The sequence below is a fragment of the Podarcis pityusensis genome (assembly GCF_964106645.2).
Source record: "Podarcis pityusensis genome assembly, chromosome: 4".
Classification (NCBI taxonomy): Eukaryota; Metazoa; Chordata; class Lepidosauria; order Squamata; family Lacertidae; genus Podarcis; species Podarcis pityusensis.
Window position 1 is genome coordinate 36,280,111 of NC_138027.1, and position 23,487 is coordinate 36,303,597.

The window sequence follows — 23,487 nt, forward strand, 5'->3', positions numbered from 1 at the left end:
AGAAGGTTCCAAGATGGGAGGGAATGGTTGAAAAGGAAAGTGTAGCAAGGAGTTTGACATTGCCTGTTGCAGCAAAATTCCATTTTCAAATGCACTCAGACATAAATAATGTGTTGCTAACCGCCTTCCCCAAATTAGCATTTCTACTGCAGCTTGGAATCCCTATTCTGTTCTCTTGTTCAAGCTCCTGGGGCACCTGTTGCACAACCAGCAATGAGAAAATATTATCCCATGTCCACATGATTCCAATACTTTTTAAAAATGTTTTGTTTTGCTTCTAAAAACTGAGTGGTTCCATTGCACTATTCCCACAACCCCAAACCCAAATGAACACCAGCAATGTTAGCACCTATTCACTTGCAGGGGCATTTTCTGCCCTGCTATGATTACTGGTTAAATTGGTATTCCATTTGGTACTTGGCAAAAACCTGAACTATCTTCCAGAAGCATTACCAGCATGGCTCCAATAGTCACACATATTTTGGATGTGACTGTTGTAGGCAATTATTGAACAGTATTCTGTAGTTAATAGCACCCTGGCCTGGTTCACACATTTCCTGGAGAAAAAGACACAGATTACAATTCTGCAATGAAACAACTCATTTGAGCAATGCCCATTGACTCACAAAACACAGGCATATTGTGTCATTACCTGCTTGGAGAGTAGAAGGCCTTAGTTCTTGCTAGGGCGACTGTGTGGTGGAATCATGCGATAGGCTTTTCATTAACTTTTTTATGCATGTAGCTCTTGAAACAGAAAGGGGTGTGTAAGCCTCTTCATTATTGTGATACTTAATGTTGTTAAATACTTTACGTATATGGAAGAAACAGAGGATTTTTTTAAAATAAAAAAACTGAAACATCTGTCTTTTTAGATCCTACAGAGAAGGTTAAAATTCAAGTACTTACAGAAAGAAATACCATTAAAGAAGGTGATAATATCACCCTAAAATGTTCAGGAAATGGTAATCCTCCACCTCAGGAATTTTTCTTCTACATTCCTGTAAGTATTGCCTGCCTGCCTGCCTGCCTGCCATGATTTGGGTGGTGAGGCAGGGAGGGGGTGGTATGGTTTAGTGTTACATACAAAATGGACCTGTACCAAACACTACTCTGAAGAAACATTTATAATTTGCCAATCTAGGTGTAGCAGTTTTCGACTTAATTGCATTTTCTATGCACATTTTCCTAAAATGACATTGTTTTAAGACATGAAAGAATATGCATGTTAATAATTTTGGGTATTTAAAACGGCAAGTAGCTGAAATTATTTGTAGTGGGGGTTTTTCCACTTACACAGTCCAATCCCTTATTTTCAAGCTATCTCTCAAATTTTTGTTCATTTTCAATCATTATGAAATTGTGCAGCAGTGAATGTATTCTATGATATCACACATCTAGCAACGGTAATATAAAATCTAATACAGTGTCTGGGTGTGGACATTTACATATTTTATCTGGTGAAAATCCAGATAATTACACTACTTATCAAATTATAAATTTGATCACTAAAAATTGACCGTGATAGTTTGTACTCTTTATTGACAGAGAAGTGAAGTCTGTCATACTACTATAGTCTTGCTGCAGAAAATAGAAACATGATTTTCATTCATTAGTAAATTTCTCTATTAAACTTTCTGTAAAAGGGGGAACCAGACCGTATAAGAAGTTCAAGTCTTTACGTACTGACTGATGTTAGAAGAAATGCAACAGGGGAATATAGATGTTCACTGACTGATGAGAGTTTGATGGATTCCACTATAATTACAGTACATTGTAAGTAGTATTGTCTTTGTTTTCCTTTTAAAAGTGCATGTTATTTCATAACAGATGTCCTTTCTTAGCATGTTCCATGCCCAATCTAAGTGTTTTAATAGGGGTCAGGTCAAGGCAACTCAATGGCTTTTTTTGGACATCATGCTAACCCATGGTTTAATGAGACATGAATGAGCATAGCCTTTTCTTGGCTTATCCATCCCCCCCTCCTGCTCCCACACAGTCAGGAGAAGTTCGGAAGCTTTGACTTCCACACCCAGAACTGCAGGACATGTTAAATATGATTAGTTTAAAGAAGTCAGCTTCAGAAACCATGGTTTGAAATGATAAGCTTGTTAATGCTAACCACAGTTTGTCAGTCTTGATAACACACACAAAAATGCAATTAAGTAAAAGCAGAAGCAAAAGCTTCTAAACTTTGCCATATGGGAGGAACTTGAGAGTCCAGGAGGCAGCTGGGGTCAAATCATAGCTTGGCTTGATTTAGAATGCAGTCTTCATGTGCTAACTTAAGTTTTTTAAAGCTTGGATGTGCAACTCAGGCTGGTGATTAAATTATGTACACATATCATTCCTCCTTGCTTCTAATGATGTGCTATGTGCTTTTCTATGATTCACTGGTGTTTCATTTTAAAACTTCATGCAATTTATTTTCATTTCTTTCTATTGGGATTTTACAAATCTGATAATTTAAAAAACTGGATAAGGGGGAACAAATGTATTATTCAGCAGCTACAATGTGGTCTTTCAGCTATTGGATTTTAGAAATGTTTTTGCTGGATGTAAAATAGCCCAGCATTTTATAACCAGGAAATCATCTTTTAAAGTTATTGATTTAATAATAAAATTCAGGCTTGAATGTTGTCTTCAATCCTCTTGCTGTTTCCTACCTGAGAAACTAGTACCACAAATGATTATCCATCTTGTTAGATGCATGGCTAAAGACACCACTGTATGGGGCAATCTTCAAGCTAATCATTTTCCTGACATTTTAAGATTTCCAAATGGAAGGGGCATTGCTATGGAGGCACTTGCAAACAAGTGTAACCCCACTTTTCCCTACCATATTTATGGTCTGACTTTCAAGAGAAGGTCCATCCAATATGATTTATGGCAACAAAATACAAAAAGGAGAACTCAGCAGGACAAAAACTAATGTTTAATATAACGATATAAACAAGTGTAGGCATTTCACACATTTATTTAAATCATGCTTAAAATTCATAGTGGTTTAGCAACATGGAGGATCCAGTTTTTGCATTGTCGCTTTCTTACTTTGCATGCACACTGCAACAGAGATTGATTATTTGCTAGCACTAAATTAAAAGTTGACTTGTTTTAAATACAGCAGCTACAGACAACCGTGTTTTCTAATAATCCGTTAATGTAGCAATCATACAGGTTGTTTCTTAAAAAAAACAAAACACCCCACAATCTTTTGTAATTTTTCAAACATTCCTTTTTCTCTTCATGCAACATCAAAGGCAAGTTTTATCAAACAAACCTGTAGATTAAAGGATCACCGGTGCAAAATATATTTACAGAATTGATTGGAAAAGGGGTGTAGCATAGATAGAAGGAATATCAAGGCCCCCCTGCACATGATCTCTAAGTGTTTCTCAGAGCTGTGGACTCTTCCTGCATAAAAAGCTTCTTAAGCAATTGCATACAGTGGCAAAGTCATGCATAGCATGTAATTAGAAGTTTCCAAAGCAACCATCGAAACAGCAATGGAATGATAAAATTTGGGACTCTGCAAACTTGCTTGGCAGATGCAACAGTCACGAATCCTTTAAAACAAAATGGGATTGTGGCACTATGGTTTCCATTTATGTCCCATGTGGAAGCTCCTACAGCTTCTGATCAAATCCAGTTAGGTACAAATCCCTCTATTTTTTCTGATTATGATATATATGTTATGTTAAATATATATTTGAAATGTGCTATATAGCACTATGTCCCTTATTAATTAAATATTAGTTATCTATTTTTCATTAGCTAGTAGGCGTTTTCTTAGTCTATTTCACTCATCCTACATGCATATCCATGGAATAATAATAATAATAATAATAATTAATAATAATTTTTATTTTTCATGGTTGTTGCCCGTGAGTTTCTTTTATTCCTTTAGTAAACTTGTTATATTGAAATATAGGGTGTTCTTTTTTGTTGCCTGTATTTTAAACTTTTGTTTCAATATAAAATAATATTAGATGGCAATAACTTTAATTAAGCATCAAGTCTGTATTTTCACCAAGTTGGGATAAACCATCACCAAATTTCACTGCGTAGAAGAGCAGATCAAGGATGATGGCATTGGCTGAGTGGGGGCTCAACTTAATCATGAAAGATGCATGTGATGGCCTGGCTGGTGATGCAAGGATTAGTCCATGAACTTTCAGTCTTTCCTAGGTGGAAGCCAATAATTTAATGCGTTCCTGTTTCATCTCATGTGTGTGACAAGATTTTAATGTGGGACATCTTTTCTGGGCACTCAATCTGAGGTTTTAGCCTGCTTCAAATAAATGAGGAAACATAGAAAGAAAATTACCTTGGGACGGGGACAGTCTTTTTCTTCGCTTTCCTCCCATGGTTATATAGCGCTTAGCGGAAATTTGGGGGACTTAAAAGAGCAAGCTCAGTCCCTGACTCAGGATAAAGAAGTAGTAGTCATAGGGATATGCTGTCCTGTGTTTTATGGCTTTGATTCGGGGATCACATTGGGGGGAGGTGTGGGGAGAAGCAGGATGGGACTTGACAGCAGTTGCTAGAGTGTTTGTATATGCTTATGGTCTGCTAGGTAAGCAGCTGCAGAGGCAGATAAGATAAGCATTCCTAGGTCCACTGACAGTAAAGAAATTAGGCCTGTATCAGTCATGTTGCAGGTATTACTAGCTATAAATAAGGACAGTTACCGCAGCAGCGTATAGCTTTGTATTCTCTCTTCCACCCTCTGGCTCTGTGCTTCCTTTAACACTGTTCCTAATGGAATTCGTAAATGAAAAATGTAGATGATGTCACTTTCCTGTTGAGAGACTTGAGCTCTTGCTACTCTCACTGGTGAAGATACAGGAAGAGGAGTTTGCAAGCTTAAGGAACATGAAGCACTTTAGTACTGACAATGTAATAAAGCTAGAGAACTTTGGTCTGCCTAACCAGACATGTTGGAAATTTTTTTGTGGTTATCAAAGTTGTACGGGTCTAGTGGAATGAGAGAAGGTGACCAGAGACTGTGGAAGGCGCTTTATCTGTTTCCATAGCTTTTAAGTAATTACTAGTGCTAAACTAAAATATGGAAATATGTATCACTTCAACTGGAGTTCACTTCAAATAATGGCAAAGTGATCTAGCAATTTTTCTGGGGGTTATAACTTTTTCAGTGAAGTTGTTGGGGTTCTGGAATGTCCCCTGAAAGCAAAGCCAGTAGAGGAGGAAGCTGCTTATAAATGCCTTTTATTCCCCACCACCGCCCTCATTTTCATCATTCTGAGCACAATTCAAAGTGTTGGTGCTGACCTTTAAATCCCTAAAGGGCCTTGGCCCAGTATACCTGAAGGAGTGTCTCCACCCCCATCATCCAGCTTTGAAGGCCTTCTGGTGGTTCCCTCACTGAAAGAAGTGAGGTTACAGGGAACCAGGCAGAGGGCCTTCTCAGTAGTGGTGCCTGCCCTGTGGAATGCCCTATCATCATATGTCAGTGAAATAAATAACTATCTGACTTTTAGGGAAGTTTTTAATGTTTGATGCTTTATTGTATTTTTAATATTTTGTTGGAAGCTGCCCAGAGCAGCTGGGGAAACCCAGCCAGATGGGCAGGGTATAAATATTATTATTATTATTATTATTATTATTATTATTATTATTAATCCCATAGTAAGGAAATGCTACACACATCTCAAAACAAAACCTGCCATCCTTCTGACCATTATACAAGATTATTTTTATATTTTAAGATTACTATTCAGGTTTCACCTTCACTACTAACAGAAGCACTCACATCTAACAAAAACATTCACACACAAATACCCTCCTTGTACGCCTCCCACCATCTACCCACTTCACATAGTTTTCTTTCTTCACAAATCCTTTTTGTTTGTCAAGTGATACAGCAAGGAAAATGTGGTGTTTCACTTTCTACTACCGAATAATTACATAGATGTGCAAATATTTTTGCTTCCTTCTTTTGGAAATTATTGTCTGTCCTATTGTATGAGGAAATTGACTGAGACTTTGAGAAAATGCAGTTTAACTGGAATTAGCTGACAGGGTTTCCCCCCCTTCTGTAAGCTCACTAAATGAGCCACATTTATGAGACTTTTATCTGACAGTGCTTTCTCCCCCAACAGATCTGGATTTGTCACTTACTCCCAGTGGAGAAGTTATTAAGCAGATTGGAGAAGCACTGCCTGTATCCTGCACAATCTCTTCCAGTAGAAATGCCACCGTATTCTGGCTGAAGGTAAATATTGTTAATAACCCTGCTATTGTCAACCTGCTCATGCAGCTGCTAACTCTTTAGATCTCTTCTGGCTTTAAAGAACAATAAGCAGCATTCTACCCGGAACTTCAAAAGGAGGCTTTTATCTGCATACAAATTAAATTAAATCACACTTCAATATCAATATGATTAAATATCATTTTGAATATGTTAAGATGTAGTGCACTATCGGGTCTTTAAGAAATAGCGAATGTGGAAGCTTGCTCAAATCTGATCAGTTTTGGGTGTGTGTTTTTTTGTAAAATTAGGTAATTATATATTTGTAATGGCTTCCAGAAACACACAGGAATAAATAGCCTTGCTCAAAGGTGTGAGTGGGTTGGATACTTGTAGTTCTGGCTACTTTTGCCGCAGCAAAAGATAGTAGCAATTCTCCTACGCTCCATGTTCAGTTTCCAACATCTCCAGGGCTGGGGAAGAGCTCTGTCTGAACACCTGGAAAACTACTGCCAACTTAGACAGTACTGAGCTAGAGAGACAGTACTGAGCTAGAGAGACCAGTGGTCTGACGCTGTATAAGGTAGCTTTCTACCTTATACAGTGTGCTTGCACACCTTATACAGTGTGCTTGCACACGAAAGCTCATACCAAGAACTAACTTAGTTGGTCTTAAAGGTGCTACTGGAAGGATTTTTTTTATTTTGACTATGGCAGACCAACACGGCTACCTATCTGTAGCTTTCTATGTTTCCCCTCACATACTTGCTCTTTGGGAACAGCAGGGTACAAATGACCTACAGATTGTGGTGAATAGCAGGGATGGAGAACATGTGCTCTCCAAGAAGTTGTTAGACCTAGCATCCCTGACTACTGGCCATGCAGGCTGAGATTGATGGGGGTGTTGTTGTTCAGTGGCACCTGGAGAACCACAGGTCCCCTCATTCCAGCTCTATAGAGTCAGGGCAAGCCAGCTGTAGTTGAGGGTAAGAGAAGGCAGGAAAGGCTGACAATATCAGGAGAATATATGTGCCTCACAAAGAAGCCTTAGCCCAGGCACAGGCAAACTCAGCCCTCCAGATGTTTTGGGACTACAACTCCCATGATCTCTAGCTAACAGGACCAGTGGTCAGGGATGATGGGAATTGTAGTCCCAAAACATCTGGAGGACCGAGTTTGCCTATGCCTGCCTTAGCCCCTAGCTTAGTTTTAACAGTGGGCCACTACTGTTTGGGTATATAAGCTTGTGCCAATCTAGCCAGCTCCAATTTCACCCAGGAAAGGAATTCTAGTAACTATCTTTGCTATTCATCCTGCAGCATTACTGCTGTGGTACTGTCTCTGCCTTCAAAGCTGATGCCAGGTCCCCAGGATTGTAATGTGCAAGTGTCATAGCTATTAACCCTTATGAATGAAAGAAAACATTCAGCTTCACCAGGTCTAAGGACCACTGAGAGGTTACACCGCTTGTTTCTTAGCAAGGGAAATACCAGTCTGGCCCATCTATCAACCAATGAAGAAAGCAACTTCATCCCCAACTACATCCCCCACCTACCAGAAAGAAAAAGTTGTTTCAACTCTTGGTTGCTCTGGGAGTGAATAACTGAAGGGAAGCACCCCTGATTCCCATCCATCAGGAAAAGGACAAAAGCTGCTGAGTTTTTTGTAACATGAGAGGGTTTTTTTAATGGTGGGGGGGGATATAATTACAAACTGCTGTTGGGCAACTTGAGAATCATTGTATTTCAAGACATGGTATAAATCTTCAAAATAAACATTTTATCACTTTAACTGATGGAGAGGTTGAGAATATCAAGGTGTGATTGTTTGCTTTTTAGATTTAAAAAAGTGGGGGAGGGGACAAATGGGAAAGATGGAAGGCACAAGGAGAAGGGGACGACAGAAGACGAGATGGCTGGACAGTGTTCTCGAAGCTACCAGCATGAGTTTGACCAAACTGCGGGAGGCAGTGGAGGACAGAAGTGCCTGGCGTGCTCTGGTCCATGGGGTCACAAAGAGTTGGACACGACTAAACAACAACACAATATAACAACAGTTTTGTAGGGGAAGCAAAATCCAAGGTCCTCTGCTGGCAAATTAGGTAGTCTCTTCAAGTAGTTAACACTGTGAGTTGGTTGTACTACAGTGCATTTTTAAAAAAATAAACCTGTTGACCACCTTGTCCAAAGGTGTGCATGACTTCAATTTGCACTGCTTAGCTTTTTCCTTTTTATCAGGACAATACAAGAATGAGAGCAAGTCCGTCGTTTTCAAGTTTACAGTACCAAGATGCAGGAAATTACATCTGCGAAACTACTTTACAGGAAGTTGAAGGGTTAAAGAAAAGGCAAATTCTTACCTTGATAGTGGAAGGTATGTGAGGCTGACTCTTTATCTTACAATGTTGACTATAATTTTCATGTTGCTTCATCACTTTGAAAAGCCCTTCCAGAAAAACAGCACTCAAGTCTGAGCCTGCATATATATTTTTTTAAAATATTTTATTAAGGATTTTCTTGTTTTACAGAAGTGTAGTGCCTCGTATTTTTTTTTTTATGTAACATTTTTACAAATCCATTTCATTTGTTGAGGCATTAGGGGGAGAAGAAAAAAAAAGAAAAAAGAAAGGGGGGTGGAGAGAGGGAAGATGGATGGGGTGGGGTCGGGTGGCGGTGTTTCTATTATGTTTAATGTATGTAGAGTTTGGTGTCAGCGTTGCTTGTATTGTTCACTTGTGTTCCTTTGGTGGTGAGAGAGGTTGGGGTTGGCCTAGGGTGTGATTGTTTGCTTGTGATTGGCTGTGGTGATCTTTGTTTTCGTGTGTGAGTGAGGTGGGTGGGTGTTTTGGATCAGGTTAGCCATATTGATTTGTATGCTGTTGGTGGATTATTGTCATTGTCCTGTTGGGCTGTGTATGTGATAAAGGGGAGCCATACCGGGGTGAAGGCGTCTTCTTCTGTTTGTCCCCATGTCAGTTTCAGTTTATTAGTTAATTTTTCTAGTAGGGCTGTTTCCCATACTATTTGGTACCATTGGTCCATGCTTACTCCTGACAGGTCTCTCCAGTGTCTGGTTATGGTGTTTCTGGCTGCTGAGAGCAGGTGGGTTATGAGTTCTTTGTGGTGTAAATGGGCATTGTTGTCTTGGAAGATGTTTAGTAGGGCCAATTCTGGGGTGATGTCTATTACTTGCTTAGTTATTTTACATATTTCTTGTATGGCTGTTGTCCAGAATAGTTGGATTTTGGGACACTCCCACCACATGTGGAGGTATGTGCCTGTGGAGGTGCACCCTCTCCAGCATTTTGGTGAGGTTCCTGGGTGTATTAGCGCTAGTTTCCTTGGTGTTAGGTACCACCTGTAGGTGAGTTTCAGTGTGAGTTCTTTTCTTTTCGTTGATATGGATTTAAAGGGGGGTTTAGACCACATTCTGGTCCATTGAGTGGGGTTAATCTCATAGCCTATGTCATTCTCCCATTGTTTTTTGATTGCGTCTGGGGATTTGCGGGATTTTGGAGTAGTATTTTGTATATTGCGGATACCGTCCCTTTACCGTTTCCCTTTGTTGTTAGGAGGAGGTTTTCGAAGGTTGTCAGGGGCCTAGTTGCTGCTGATTTTACTGTTGGGTTGTTTAAGAGGGCATGTAGTTGGTGTTGTGTTAACCAGGGCATTTGGGTCTCTTCTAGTTTGTCTTGTATTTCTTGTGTTGACAAGGGTTTGTTATTTTATAAAAGTCTATTAGGCGATATAAGCCTTTGGTTCGCCAGGTTTTTATCTTGAGGTTTTGTGCTGCATGGTGGAATAATGGGTGGTACGCCAGGGGGATTAGTGGGGATGGGGTTGGGGATAGTTTGCCTATTTGTGTTTTTCATGCTTTGAGCATGGTCTGTGTGTACCTGTTAAGTGTTGTGGGAATTTTCTTTAGTTTGTTTGGGAGGAGTGGGTATGTTGTGGTGCAGGTGTTTTCAATTGTGTCCCTCTCTAGGTGTACCCATTGTTTTGTCTCATCTTCTAGTATATATGGGATTATGTGGCGTATTTGGTTGGCATTGTAATATGCTTCTATGTTGGGGATTCCCCATCCTCCTTCTGAGGTGGGGAGGTGCAGGTATTTGGGGCTTATTCTTGGTTTTTTATGTGAGAAGATGAAAGAGTGTAGTTTTCTCTGCCAACTGCAAAGTTGGGTTGAGGGGATCCAGATTGGGAGGGTTTGGAATAGGTAGGTTAGTTTTGGGAGTGTGATCATTTTGATCATGGCTATTTTGTCTGAGAGAGTGAAGTTCATGTTATTCCATCTCTTTAGGTCTTTGTTAATTTGTCGCCACAGGGGCTTGTAGTTGTGGAGGTACAATTTATTGAGGTTTCTGGTTATTTGTACCCCTAGGTATCTGAACTTGGTGTGGCAAAGTTTTATTTTGGTGACCTTCGTGAGTTCTTTTTGGGTGTGAGGAGGGGTGTTGAAGCACATAGCTTCTGACTTTGTAAAATTTACCTGTAGGCCCGACACCATTGCAAATGTGTTGAGTTCTCTGATTAGGGAGGTTGCTGTGCTTATGGGGTCTGGTGTTGTGACCATTAGGTCATCTGCAAAGAGCCCTAATTTATAGGTTCTGCCTTTTATTTCCACTCCCTTGATGTCTGTGGCTGCTCGGATGCAGATTGCTAGGGGTTCCAGAGCCAGGATAAATAAGAAGGGAGACAGTGGGCATCCTTGTTTCGTGCTTCTTTGGATAGCTATAGTGTTAGAATCCATATTGTTAGTTCTGCATTTTGCTGAGGCTTGGGAGTATATTTGTTTGAGGATTTGTAGGAAGTTGGGGCCAAATTTCATGTTAGTTAGTACTGCTAATATGTATTTCCACTCCAAGCAATCAAAGGCTTTGAGGATGTCTAGGGACATAATTGTCAATGGGAGTTTGGTTGCCTTGCTGTGTTCGATCAGGTTCAGTAGTTTCCTGATGGGGTCTGTTATATTGCGGCCAGGGACAAAGCCAGTCTGGTCTGGGGCTATTAACTTGTGTAGGAAGATTTTTAGGCGGTTGGCCAAGATTGATGTGAATATCTTGTAGTCTTGGTTTATTAATGAGATTGGGCGGTATGATTCTACTTTGAGGCTGTCTTTTAGTGGTTTTGGGATGGAGACTATTTTGGAGTGGGTCCAGGTTTTGGGGATGGGGCCCCCTTTTATGATGTCGTTGAATAGGCGGGTCATGTAGGGCATCAAGGGTTCTTTGAATTTCTTATAGAATTCTGCTGTGAAGCCGTCTGGGCCTGGGGCTTTGTGTGGTTTCAGGTTTTTGAGGACCGCATCTATTTCCTCTGGGGTGATAGGGCTGTCCATGAATTCCTGTTCCTCATCAGTTAGGGTAGGCATGGTCAGTCCTGCTAGAAATGTTCTGATTTCCTTCTCTGGTGGGTTATGGGAGGTGTATAGGTTGGAGTAGAATTCTGCAAATTCTGAGGTTATTTCTTCGGGGGAGAATGTTATGTTGCCGTCTTTTTTGGTGATGCAGTGTATTCTTGTTTTGAGTGCTTTTTTCCTACATCTATTTGCTAGTAATCTGGAGTTTTTCCCTCCATATTCGTAGAAATGTTGTTTAGAGTATAGAATGTTGATCATTGTTTTGTTAATTTCTAGGGAGTCTAGTTCTCTCCTTTTTTGTTCTATAAGTTTGAGGAGTTTTTTAGATCCTGTTTGTTTGTAGTGTGATGAGAGGGCTGTGATGTCTTGTTCTATTTTGCTAATTTTGGAGGAGGTTTGTTTTTTAAGGAATGTTTTCTCTTTTATGTAAGCTCCTCTGGTGACCGCTTTCATTGCATCCCATAGGAGGGGGGTTGTTATATTGTTTACATCGTTTTCTTTGAAGTAGTTTTGGAGGGTTTTTGTGAGACTCTCTCTAATTTGTTTGTTTGTAGTTAGGATGGGACTGAAGGACCATGATGGGGTGGTTTGTGTTCCTTCTCCTATTTTAACAATGACTTCTACTGGGGCGTGGTCTGTGATTTTAATGTTTATGTATGAGGTGATGCGTTTTCTTTTGATGGGGTTTCCCAGCCCCCTCATGTTTAATGTAATTGCTTTTAGGTTAGCCATCTTGCTTATCTATTATGTGGGGCGATTCCCTGCCAACCCGTTCGGGTTGTCTTGTCTCTCTCTCTTCGTGTTGTTTAAAGAACCAGTGGGGTTGCGCTGACCTAGGGTGTGGTGGGTGGGGGGCTAATGGGATTAGAGTAAGATTTGGGTTAAAGAGTAGGGGGTAAGTTGTAGAGAGTTTCCTATATGTAGTCATATAGGTGTTTGTTTGGGGTATTTTAGGCCATCTGGCATTTAGCCAGTTGGTCCTAGGTCTCAGCTGGTGTGGAAGGCCGTGTTCAAGGACAGGCCATCCCCCCTGTTGTTTGCGATAGGGGGTGATCAGTGAGACAGTGTGAAGTGACTTTGTAACGTCGCTGTCAGGTATAAGGTTCATAAGCAATGTTGCCAATGTTATGAGCAACATTGTTGGTGTGTTGGGGTGGGGATGTGGGTGCTGGTACGCTCTGGTGCCACCATAGTGCTGGTTGGGTATCAGATTTTAGCCTGATTGTGGGTTGTGTTATTAAGGTTGGAGGAGTTGTTTTTCCCTAGTATGGAGTATGGGGGTGTTGAAGGTGTGGGTGATGGGGAATGTGGTTGAGGTCGTCTGGACTGGTGTTGGGGTGGGGATTCCTGTGGGGGTGCGGGGCTGGGGGGGATGTTGATGGTGTTAACTAAATCTATGTTTTGGGGGGGGAGAGAGGGGGAAAGGGGGGGAATCACCAGTCCTTCAGTTTGTGGTTTTTTCCTGGTTGCTTCATTCAGCTGGGGTTGTTGTTGTAGTAGGGTTGTCCATCTGTGATGAATTGGTTTGGTTAATCTTGGTCTGGTTTCTTGTGTCGTATGGCCGGCGGGACGGTTCTGAGCATGATGCTTGCCTGTATTGGTTTGCGTTGTTGTGCCGCTTCTGTTGTTTCTTTTTCTTCTGTACCTTTGTCCAGTTGTTTGCTGTTGTTTCCTCGTGGTTGGGGCTGTCACTTGGTGGGTTTGTCGGTTGCCATTCCGGTGGGAGGTCGAGTTCAAGGTTCTTTAGTATTTGCAGGGCCTCAGGTATGTTGGTAGCCATGTGTTGTGTTGTATTGGTTGTTACAATGAGGCGGAAGCGGAAGCCCCATCGGTATTTGATCCCTGCTTGTTGGAGACGCTGGGTGCATGGGCGCAGGCTTTTCCTTCGGTTTAGGGTATCCTGAGATAGGTCATTTAAGGCCAGAATGGGGGTTTCTCCATATCGAAGGTTGGCTGAGTTTTTGAGGTGGTTCCATACCTCTTCCTTCTTTTTGTAGTGTGTGAAGCATACAATGATGTATCTTGGGGGGGGGGCGCTGGGTTTTGGCATAGGTTTTAGGGCTCTGTGAGCCCTCTCCAAGTCATCTGCCTCAAGTTTCAGGCTTGGGATTGTGTTCTTCAGCCAGTATATAATTAGGTCTGCTGGGCTTTTCTCCTCTGTTTTTTCAGGAAAGTTGCAGAAGCGGATGTTACAACGTCTATTGCGGTCTTCAAGGTTGGCTTGCTTAATTTTCATCTCTCTGTGTTCTGCTTCCATTTGGTTTACCAGTTCGTCCAGTTTCTTGTTCACACGTGCGTTCTCCTCCCGGTATTGCTCTATTATTCTTTCTTGCATTTGGTTCTTGTTCTCTAGAGCTTCCACTTTGGAGGTTAGATTGTTGATTAGTACTTGCATGGGAGCCATTGTGGCCTTCAGTGTTTCTTCTAATCGTGCTTCTAATCTTGCTTCCATTTCCCTCAGATCTCGTTTCGTTATTGGGTGGTCATCATCTTGAAGGGGAGTTACCATCTTAGCATTGTTTGCCATCTCCCTGGTTGGTGTCATCTCGGTGTCCCTGATGGTTTTGGTTTGAGGTTGGCTTGGCGTCCTCTTGGGGTAGGGCGTGTGGTGGTTAGGAGTTGTGGCGGTGGTGATTCCTGGGTATTGTTGGGTTGCTGAGCTGATCAGGCTTTGTTGGCTGGTGGCTTTTACAGAGCGTTTGGATTAGGTGGTCATTTGTGTCACTTCTAGCCTGTGTTTTAAGAACTTCTCTAGGGCTTTTGTAGATGCCTCAGCGGTGCCGCCGAGGCGGGGGGGGGCAGGTAAGCAGAGATGGGTAGACTAACGGACAGACAGTTCATATAAAGGGAGGGGGGTTAGCAGGTAGAGATGCAAGAGATTAGAGGGGTGGGGCCAGGGGAAATATGTGTTTAGGAGAGGGTTGTATATGCCCAAAAGGGGTATTGGGGTCCAGTTAAGGTGGAAGTTGGGGTTGGGAGTGCGCTCAGAAACAGAGACAGACAAATAGGCTATATGTAAAGGGTGGAGGGAGAAAAAAGGGAAGAAGAAGAAGAAAGAAAGAAGAAGGGGGGAGGCGGGGGGGAGAGGGGAGATTGGAGTAAAAGAGAAGAGAGAGAGAGAGACAAAAAGAGAGTTGAAAGAGAGAGGAGAGATAGTACAGTAATATCAGCGGTATTAGAATGCAGCAGTAGTTTTAGCTATAGTATCGAGCCTGCATATTTTTAAAAGATAAAAATGTGTATGTTTGCCTGGTTTTTTAAAATATTTTGTACAGTTTTCAAACTTTTGGTCTTTCTTGGTTTAAATATGATAGTTTAAGTGAATTATTTTATACCTTGGTTAATTTTTAATTACAATTTTATTATTGTTTTTGAATCCCTTGGGAATTTAGTAGGAAGAACAAACGGAACATTAATTCGAGAAATTACCCATTTTGTTTTTAAGGAAAACCACAGATCAAAATGACAAAGAGAACTAGCACAGATGGATCATATAAAATGATAGCCTGCCATGTGGAAGGGTTTCCCAAACCAGCAGTACAATGGACTAGCAGTGGAGGTGTCATAAATAAAGCAAGTAATTTTCTCCTTACTTCTTGCATATTCCTTTCAGTCAGAGCAAAAGACAAATATTAGAGGCATGCAAACATACCTAAATCCATTCCAATATTTCTTCACACTTCCATCTTGTGTATTCTATTCCATTGTAATTGATTTATTTTGCACATGTCTGTGTCCCAGTTTACCATCCGCTGATGAGGAAATATACATATTTTAATGTGTATTTTTTGTAGCACACAGTAGAGATACATGTTTCAGCTATCAACAGATATTTACAAATCAGTTATGTTCCTTGTGTCTTCCCTTTCCAAGTTAATTTAGTTTCTAGAGGGGTAGTCAGTTAGACTTTCACATCAAAACAGCTCTTCTCTCCTGACACTTTAAAGACAAAGCTAATCAAGTGGTTAATGGCCAATCACGAAACTATCAACAGCTGCAATTCCAAATGTTTCTACTCAGAAGTAAATACCATGGATTTACTCCAAAGCAAATGGGATTAGGATTACAGCCACCCTCACTGCCTTGATTTCAGGCACTGGCAGTGAGGACAGTTTAGTTATATTAAGACAAGAAAACTTCAGGTAAGAGTGGGAAGGAAAATAATTTAACATTTCATTTTGCTTTTGAAATGAAGATTTAGGGTGGTTGAAACCGGCCAGTCAAATCTAGATGGTTCTTCTCACTTTGCTAAAGAGGCTAAGAAAATCCAAAAGAAACAAAATATATCACTTCTTTCCATATGAAAAGAATAATGCTTTCCACTGCTTTTTTAAAATTAAGAGTGGGAAGCAGTTTAAGGCTGAAATCCTAACACCACTTACATGGAAGTAAACATCATTGACTTATGACTTCTGGTTAGGATTGCAGTTATAATACGTATAGGTTGCCTTTGGCAATAGACATCTACTGTATTTTTTGCGCCATAAGGCGCACCTGACCATAAAACGCACCTACTTTTTTTTGGGGGGGGGGATTCAAGGAAAAAAATTTTATTTAAAGGGAGCGCTGAGCAGAGCCTGAATAGAACATGACCCACTGTTTCAATTTGACCACTCTTGCATGAGCAGAAACACTTGCCATGAGGAATCTTTCTATATCTTCCTTCCAATAGTGCAGAAAGTAGAATGTTCTACAGTGGGAAGTGGGAGAAAATGTGTTGGGGGAAGGCAGATATTAAAATATAATTCAGAGTTTAAGTTGAGTTTCATTCTAGAAATTTTAGAAAGAAACCTAAACTCCCATGATAAACAGTGTTACCATTTGTGTGTATATACAAAAGTACACATATGCAGAGTACTTAATTTAGATATTTAAGCAAAGCTACTAATGTAGCTTTGCGCGCGCGCGCACACACACACACACACACACACACACAAGTCTTTGTCCTTTCTACAAACTTTCAAAATATTCTCTTTTTCTTTCCAGACAGAGGAGACCAAATATGTAAATGGAAAGTTTATTAGTAAAATCAAAATTGCTCCTGAAGAGAATGTTACGCTGACGTGTATTGCAGAAAATCAGCTGGAAAGAACTGTGACCTCTTTGAACGTATCTGCTAGTAAGTACTTTTATTTTATTTTAAAAGATTTAAAATGGCAAGAGCAGGACTGATGGCTCTTTCATCTTTTCATCTACTTTCACACAAAATATCCATCACTGTCCTCACTCTCTCGTGTGTGGCTCTGTGGTGGAATGTTGTTTACAAGTTGCTTCATTGTCCTCACATAGACAAGGAGAAGGGGGAAGCGTACACTTTGCAACTCATTTCTCAGAACTGGGTTGCCATGGTAAATTTCTGACACTTGTTTCTTTTTCGAGAAGATGCCCAGAAATGCAAAATGAGTTTGGCTACACTAATACACTTCTAGCTGATAAGTCTCCATGCCACAGAAGCCCATCATAAATCAGGCTTTTGTTAACTATTAGTTTTTCATGCACAGCCTGCTGCATTCTGTTCTGTCATTGGTTTTTTTTGGTTTGTTTGTTTTTTGAAAGCTTTTCAGAATTATCTGAGATGTCACCATTACCTTCTGTGCAAGACCAAATAAGTGTTCTAATTAAATTCATCAGTTTGGACACTTGTTCATTTAGGAGCGGCTCAGCCTGCCTATAGCAATCTCTAGGCAGATCTACCTGACATTTTCTTGCTCCCTGGTGTTTTGTAATTTAGATAATGTGACCAGCAAATGACTTCTATGCACATTTACTTAGCAGAGGGTACCACTGAATTCAGTGGGAGCCACTGTGAAGGTAATGTATGTAGGACTGCAGCCGTAATCAATTATCAGTTCTAGGTGACAAAGATGTTGCCTCAGTGCTTGAGTCAGAATAAATTATCTTTCCAGCTATACCCTGTAAGGTTCCAGATGACCTCTGTAAAAATATACTGAAGAATCCCAGTTTTAATTTTTAAAATGTATTAGTAGCCCTCAGAGTTCAAGATGGGGCAACATATGTCCCCCTGTATGGTCAGTCCACCACCCTTTCATGCAAACAGCCATGCAAGCTTTTCTTTTTTGGTCTGAATAGACCTGGGCAAATGGAAAACCAATGGTCATTTTAAAGAATCAGTCTGGTGTCATTCTGTATTGAGCTATGGCATTCCAGCTGAAAGTATCATACAACCAATTCACCGGGAACACAGTTCTGTTTAGGGGCTCTCCTCATACCTCCATAAGAGGCTGTGCCACTCATGCACTTAAGTTATTTTGAACTGTTCCCCTGTGACACAGAGCTTTGGGTATACCAGACATTTCTGTGGTAAAAGTGGAAATCTCCCATCTTAAGCTTTGCATGACACATCCGCAAGTCACTATTCAGTGTCAAATGCCACATCCATGTGTGAGAGGCCAGCCATGCTATGGTGAATTTCTGTGCTGCTGCTTGCTGCCTTAAAAAAGAAAAAAGCAATGGGTTCACAATACCTTGTGGCCATCAGAGGATAATTAGGTTGCTTGTCACTAAGAAAACCAACCACCAGATACCTGTGACACACAACCACATTCCAAGAGGAAATCACAGTAGTAGTGAATTCTGTCTGGTGAATTATCAAGTTTCCCAGATAAAAAAATCTGGAGTTCTGAAGGCTTTGAAAATATACAATCCCTTCATCTGAAGTATAAACTGTGAGGGCTGGGCATAACCAATAAGAATTAAATGCCCAATTGCTGCACAATAAACAGGTTGGCTTAGAAGACTAATCCTTAGCTATTCATGAGATAATGACCATCCTATCATGAAGCCTTGGCTGGGGAGCTTAATTTCCTGAATTTAGAGAGCGTGCTTTGCACTGTCTGTCTTTTCTAGATCCCCCAGCTTTGTAAATTACATCAATTTCTGGGAATGCAGTTTTTGCAGTTGAATTTGCAGTGGGACTTGCATGGGCATCCCTTCCTGGCCTGTTTATTGACTCCAGCACACACATTGATCAAGGGATGTTTGGATGAATTCACCCCAGGGTGCTAAAGTTTAATCAACTCTCTGTCTACAATAATCAAGTGATGAAAAGTCAGCATGCAGTACAGGGGAACACATAAATACTTCTTCTGACTAAGCATTTGTAAGATTAAACTTGTCATTTTTGGAATAAAGCGCTTTCATATGATACATTATAGATATAAAGTAAGGATTGCTGCCTAAAAAAATAAGATTAATCATTTTGTTGTGTGGCTGATGCTGCATTAAGTATGAACACTTCTGGCTCAGCTGAAAAATAGATCATTTTATTGTTAAATAAATATCAGAGCAGATTGGAAGCTTTGAAGGTGACTTTCATACATCAGCAGCTTTTTTAAAAAAACACATTTTTCCCACCCTTTTCAGTAAGTATTCCTGAATCTGACGAACCAGAAGAAAAAAGTGGTAAGTACATAAAAACAGAACACCACTTACTTGGCACAGTTAGATTTTTAAAATGTTTTATTCTCTTTCCTAGCCTGCTCCATTCATAGGAAAGAGCAGGCTTCTTTTCTTCTTAAAATAAAATGTTAAATTTTAAGGCTGCAATCCTAAAATAGAGGGAGCAAATTACAAAGGCAGTTTAACTGGCTTATCCAGTCTCTTGCCTATGTATTCTAGAGACTTATTTATTTATTTATTTATTTATTTATTTTTGGGGAGAGATGAGCTTGCTCAGAAAACATATCTAGTCCCCATCCCCCACCCCATCCCTGGTTGAAGAGTGCTGGGGACAGGAGTAATTTGGATCCCAGCCACTTCCTGGATGCCCCCTTTCAGCCTTTCTGACATCTGACTTCAGAGAAGCCAATAAAATTGGGGATCTTCCTCTCCAAAACTGGAACTCTGTCTCAGATGTTGCATATATCCACTATATCCCATGACCTCTAGAAGTCTCTCAAGGAAAATTGCACCCTTAACATATATTTTAAAATTCTGAAAGGATAGCTGCACGTCCACCAGTTTATAATATTACTGGTCTTGGACTATAAGTGAGTGCTAGAAGATATTAAGACTGCCCTACTCAAATGCTTTATTCCAGAATCTATAAGCTGATCCCTCACCTAGTTCTGGAGTAAGGAACACAACCACATATGTAGCATCAGAGCAGAGAGAGAGGATGGTACTCAGCTTTGTTTTACTCAAGAGTACACCCATTGAAATTAATGAACATTGCTAAGTTAGATCTAATGGGCCAGATTCAACTCAATAGTAGAGCTACTGGGAGCCAGTGCAACAAGTCCTGCTTGTGCGACACACCTTCCCCCCACTCTCCTTCCTCGTGCCACCCCAATCAGTTTGGGGGTTGGGGGGTTGGGAGAACCCCCAAAACAGTGAATGGGGGGAGAAGGGAGATTATTCCATTGGGCAGACAGGAATGTTTGCACTGAAGGAATAATTGTATTACTTCAACATTTGCTGTTGAATTTGCAGTGGGACTTGCATGGGCATCCCTTCCTAGCCTGTTTATTGACTCCAGCATACACATTGATCAAGGGATCTAACATTTAATTCCACCCATTAATTTCAGTGGGTCCACTCTGAGTGAAACCTGGTTAAATACCACCCAGGGTTAGAAGGAAGTTGAATCCTGGTAATTCATAATCTATCTGTGGTCAGTGAGAACAATGACAACAACATTGCCAGCAACAACATAGATTTGTCAGATTTGTCCAGGGATACAAGTTCCTAAAGCCATAGCTCACTAGTGGAGCTTTGCCTTTGTATGTAGAAAGTCATATATATGTTCAGTCCACAGCATATCCAGTGAGGTCTGGAAGAGACTTCTATCTGTTGGCAGTCAGTATAAACAATAATGAATTAGACACAGACCAATAGTCTATGAGTCCATATAAGGCAGTTTTTTATGATCCTAAGTTCCAACATCAAAATTCATTCACTAGAAGTTTCTAAGGTGCTGCTACTCTAAGGTCTAAGAAATCTGCAGTCTGTAGAACTGTCCAAAGATCAATCTCCTGTGTTCTAGAAGCATTTTTTTCCTCTATTCAGAACCAAACAGTAGTGGTGCTTCTGAATGATGGCCCTCATCTCCTGACTTCAATAAGCAAAGGCCGTCTTGTATTCCCCAAAATGTACAGCCTATTCAGATCCCATGCTCAATGTCGAAATGCTGCGTGCGCAGATGAGTACGTCCTGAGATGAGGGAAAGTGAGGCAACAGTGTGGCAGCAAAAGCACACACACATACATGAAGCACCTCATGCTCACAAAAAGCACCTCATAATGCAAAAAATGCACAGATACCCTAAACAGAGAGTCAGGAAATGTCACAGACACATTCTTGGACAGAAAGCACCCACATACAGAGTGAGCAAGCATCTGAGACACACACAACCTGTAGAATTCCTCTAAAATTATTTTGCACGGCATTGTCTCAGAACCGCCATCAGATTTAAAGCTGAAATTGACGTATGTGGTCTGCACACTAAAAGCCACTGATCCAGTGCTTGCCAACATCGCCAGTGCTTGCCAGCACAGCAGATGGAACCTAAGGCGTGGATCCTTCTGGATGCTCAATATTTTTAGAGAGACAAACCCAGGAAATGTATCATACATAACCACTTTGTCCCTTGACGTGTTCTGTGCTTTGATGGTGGGACGTTTTAGTATCCTGTGTGAGAATCATGATGGGGGGGTGGGGCTGTAATTAGATCCATGTTTTTTGTGTCATAGCTGCACTGGTGGAGACTGGATCTGTGACCAAAGCAATCTTTAATTTGATGGCTGTTTGAGAATGGGCTTCCCATGTAATAATATCCATACAAGTTATTGATTGTCCATTTCTGATTGATTCTGGGCACAGCAGCCATTTCATGATAGGTGATGCCACCCACAGCAAGTATTTAATAATGGCACTTTCCCTTAATTCTGAATGTGCCCCAAAGCCTAAGGGTAGAACTCTTTGGCACAGACACTTCCAGACTGCAGAAAAAAGGTGAGGGAAGAGAATATTCAGATCAAACAAGTTTTCATGTGCTCCTGTTCACATCTCTGTTTTTGCAGAATGCTTCTTTACTTTTTATCCATTCCATCAGGCTCCTCCCTTAACTGTCACCTAACAGCAGTCATTCCATCATGCCATAGTAGAGAGAGAACATACACTGCATGGCTTCTCCATTGGCTCAACTGAGATACTAGTAACATTCAGCTCCTCCTCTCCTTGAACTCATTCCATTCCAGCTTCTTGCTTCTAGAACTCTCTAACAATGAACTAGTGCCTGAGTTTGGTTTTTTCCTACCCCCTCCCCAACCCCTTTTCCTATTGTGTCATGACCCCCTTATTGTTGATATTTGTAACCTGCTCTGGCAGTCCCTTTTCAGCTAAGAGCGGAGTAAAAATGCTTTAAATAAGTCTCTCCATATTTGCCAAACATTGGCAAATCGGGAAAGAGAGGATTCTGGATTTTTTTTTAAAAAAAATTGCTTCTAAACCACAGGTCTTTTTACAGTTAGTAGACTGCAGTTATCTGTAAAAGTTTGATGAAACTTTAGGAGTGGTCCCTGAAATAAAATGGGTTAAGGATTGCAGCCAGTTAAATCACTGTCAGTACCATAAAATGTGCATGCTATCATAATGCTCTTTTTCGATCAACTTTTCTAGTTTAGAAACACTTTGGGATATGTATAATCTGTAGTCAGTTTTCCATACTTTGTTTGATCAAAACACTCCATCATCGTTTTCTTCTTTTGTTTTAGATGATAATAGGGAAAATGTTAATGACCAGGCAAAGCTAATAGTGGGAATCGTGGTTGGTCTTCTTCTAGCAGCTCTGATTGCTGGTGTTGCTTACTGGCTATACATGAAGAAATCAAAGTAAGACTTCGCTGATAAAATTCTTTAACATTTTATATTTTATAAAAGATACACTCTCTTTGCCAAATTTACTTTATATAGCATTCAGAAAACATAGATAGGAGTGTGGATGTGATCACCCAATCCATGGCCTTCTGTATGTTCATTTATTTTAAACATTTTGATATGGCTCTTCATCAGAATTGATCCCATGGTGGTTTGCAAGGTGAACAGAATACAAATACACTAAAACACAGACAAGGATGAGTCAGCAGTAAAAAGAACTTTAGGTGCCTGTGTAGATTTTGACTGCTGCCTAAAAGAATACAACATGGCTTCCAAACAAGCCTCCTGAGGAAAGCACATTCTAAAGCCAGGCTGCCACAGAGCTGACAATTCCCTCTCTCTAGTTGCCACCCATTTTACTTCTGACAGAGGAGACATATGGAAGGGCACCAGCAGATGACCTAAAGGCATGGGCAAGTTGTTATGGGACTTGGTTCTCACGTACCTGGGTCCCAAGCCATTTAAAGCTAAGGTGCAGATTGAACACTCATGTAGGATAAATAGATACACTTGGAGACTGGGGTAGAGATTAAACCATCTGCCTGCCTCTCATAAGCCCAGTGTCCAAGGCAAAGACAGGGAACATTGCTTGCCCCCTCCCCATATGTTGGGCTACAGCAGCCATCATCTCTGACAATTCTTCACACTGGCTGGAGCTTCTGGGAGTTACAGTTCAACAACATTTAGCAGGCCACAAGTCCCCCACCCCTAACCTAAGGTGGCAGACAGGTTGTGTCCCCACTCCCCTATCTCCCAGACATAAAATTCAACAGGTGCTCTTGAAACCAAGCCAACTCCTACAGTTTACATAAATCCCAATTTTTCATCTGCATAGCTTTTCCCATTGTTCTGTTTATTTGTTATGCTGGAGGAAGGGGGGATGCTGAAAACTAGCTTTTATACATACCAATAAATATGAAACAAAACTGTCACTTTTATAAGTACAGCTTTAGAAAACTCAGACTCCTTGATATGGATGTAGGGCAAGCACGCTAGTTATGAAATATGCAAAAATGAGA

At 40.7% G+C, this 23,487-nt stretch overlaps 1 protein-coding gene across 5 annotated transcripts in view; it reads left to right on the forward strand.

The window, feature by feature from the left end:
• Positions 1-23,487, forward strand: part of ALCAM (activated leukocyte cell adhesion molecule) — a 122,193-nt gene that overhangs the window by 83,149 nt on the left and 15,557 nt on the right. For 2 of the 5 annotated variants that reach the window (XM_081002706.1, XM_081002708.1), the window contains exons 7-14: positions 876-1,003; positions 1,647-1,776; positions 6,123-6,235; positions 8,449-8,584; positions 15,018-15,149; positions 16,563-16,691; positions 18,956-18,994; positions 22,306-22,423. In XM_081002706.1, the coding sequence (XP_080858832.1) occupies positions 876-1,003; positions 1,647-1,776; positions 6,123-6,235; positions 8,449-8,584; positions 15,018-15,149; positions 16,563-16,691; positions 18,956-18,994; positions 22,306-22,423 (925 nt within the window). The remainder of the gene's footprint in view (positions 1-875; positions 1,004-1,646; positions 1,777-6,122; positions 6,236-8,448; positions 8,585-15,017; positions 15,150-16,562; positions 16,692-18,955; positions 18,995-22,305; positions 22,424-23,487) is intronic. The other 3 variants (XM_081002707.1, XM_081002709.1, XR_013985311.1) reach the window with 2 other exon arrangements.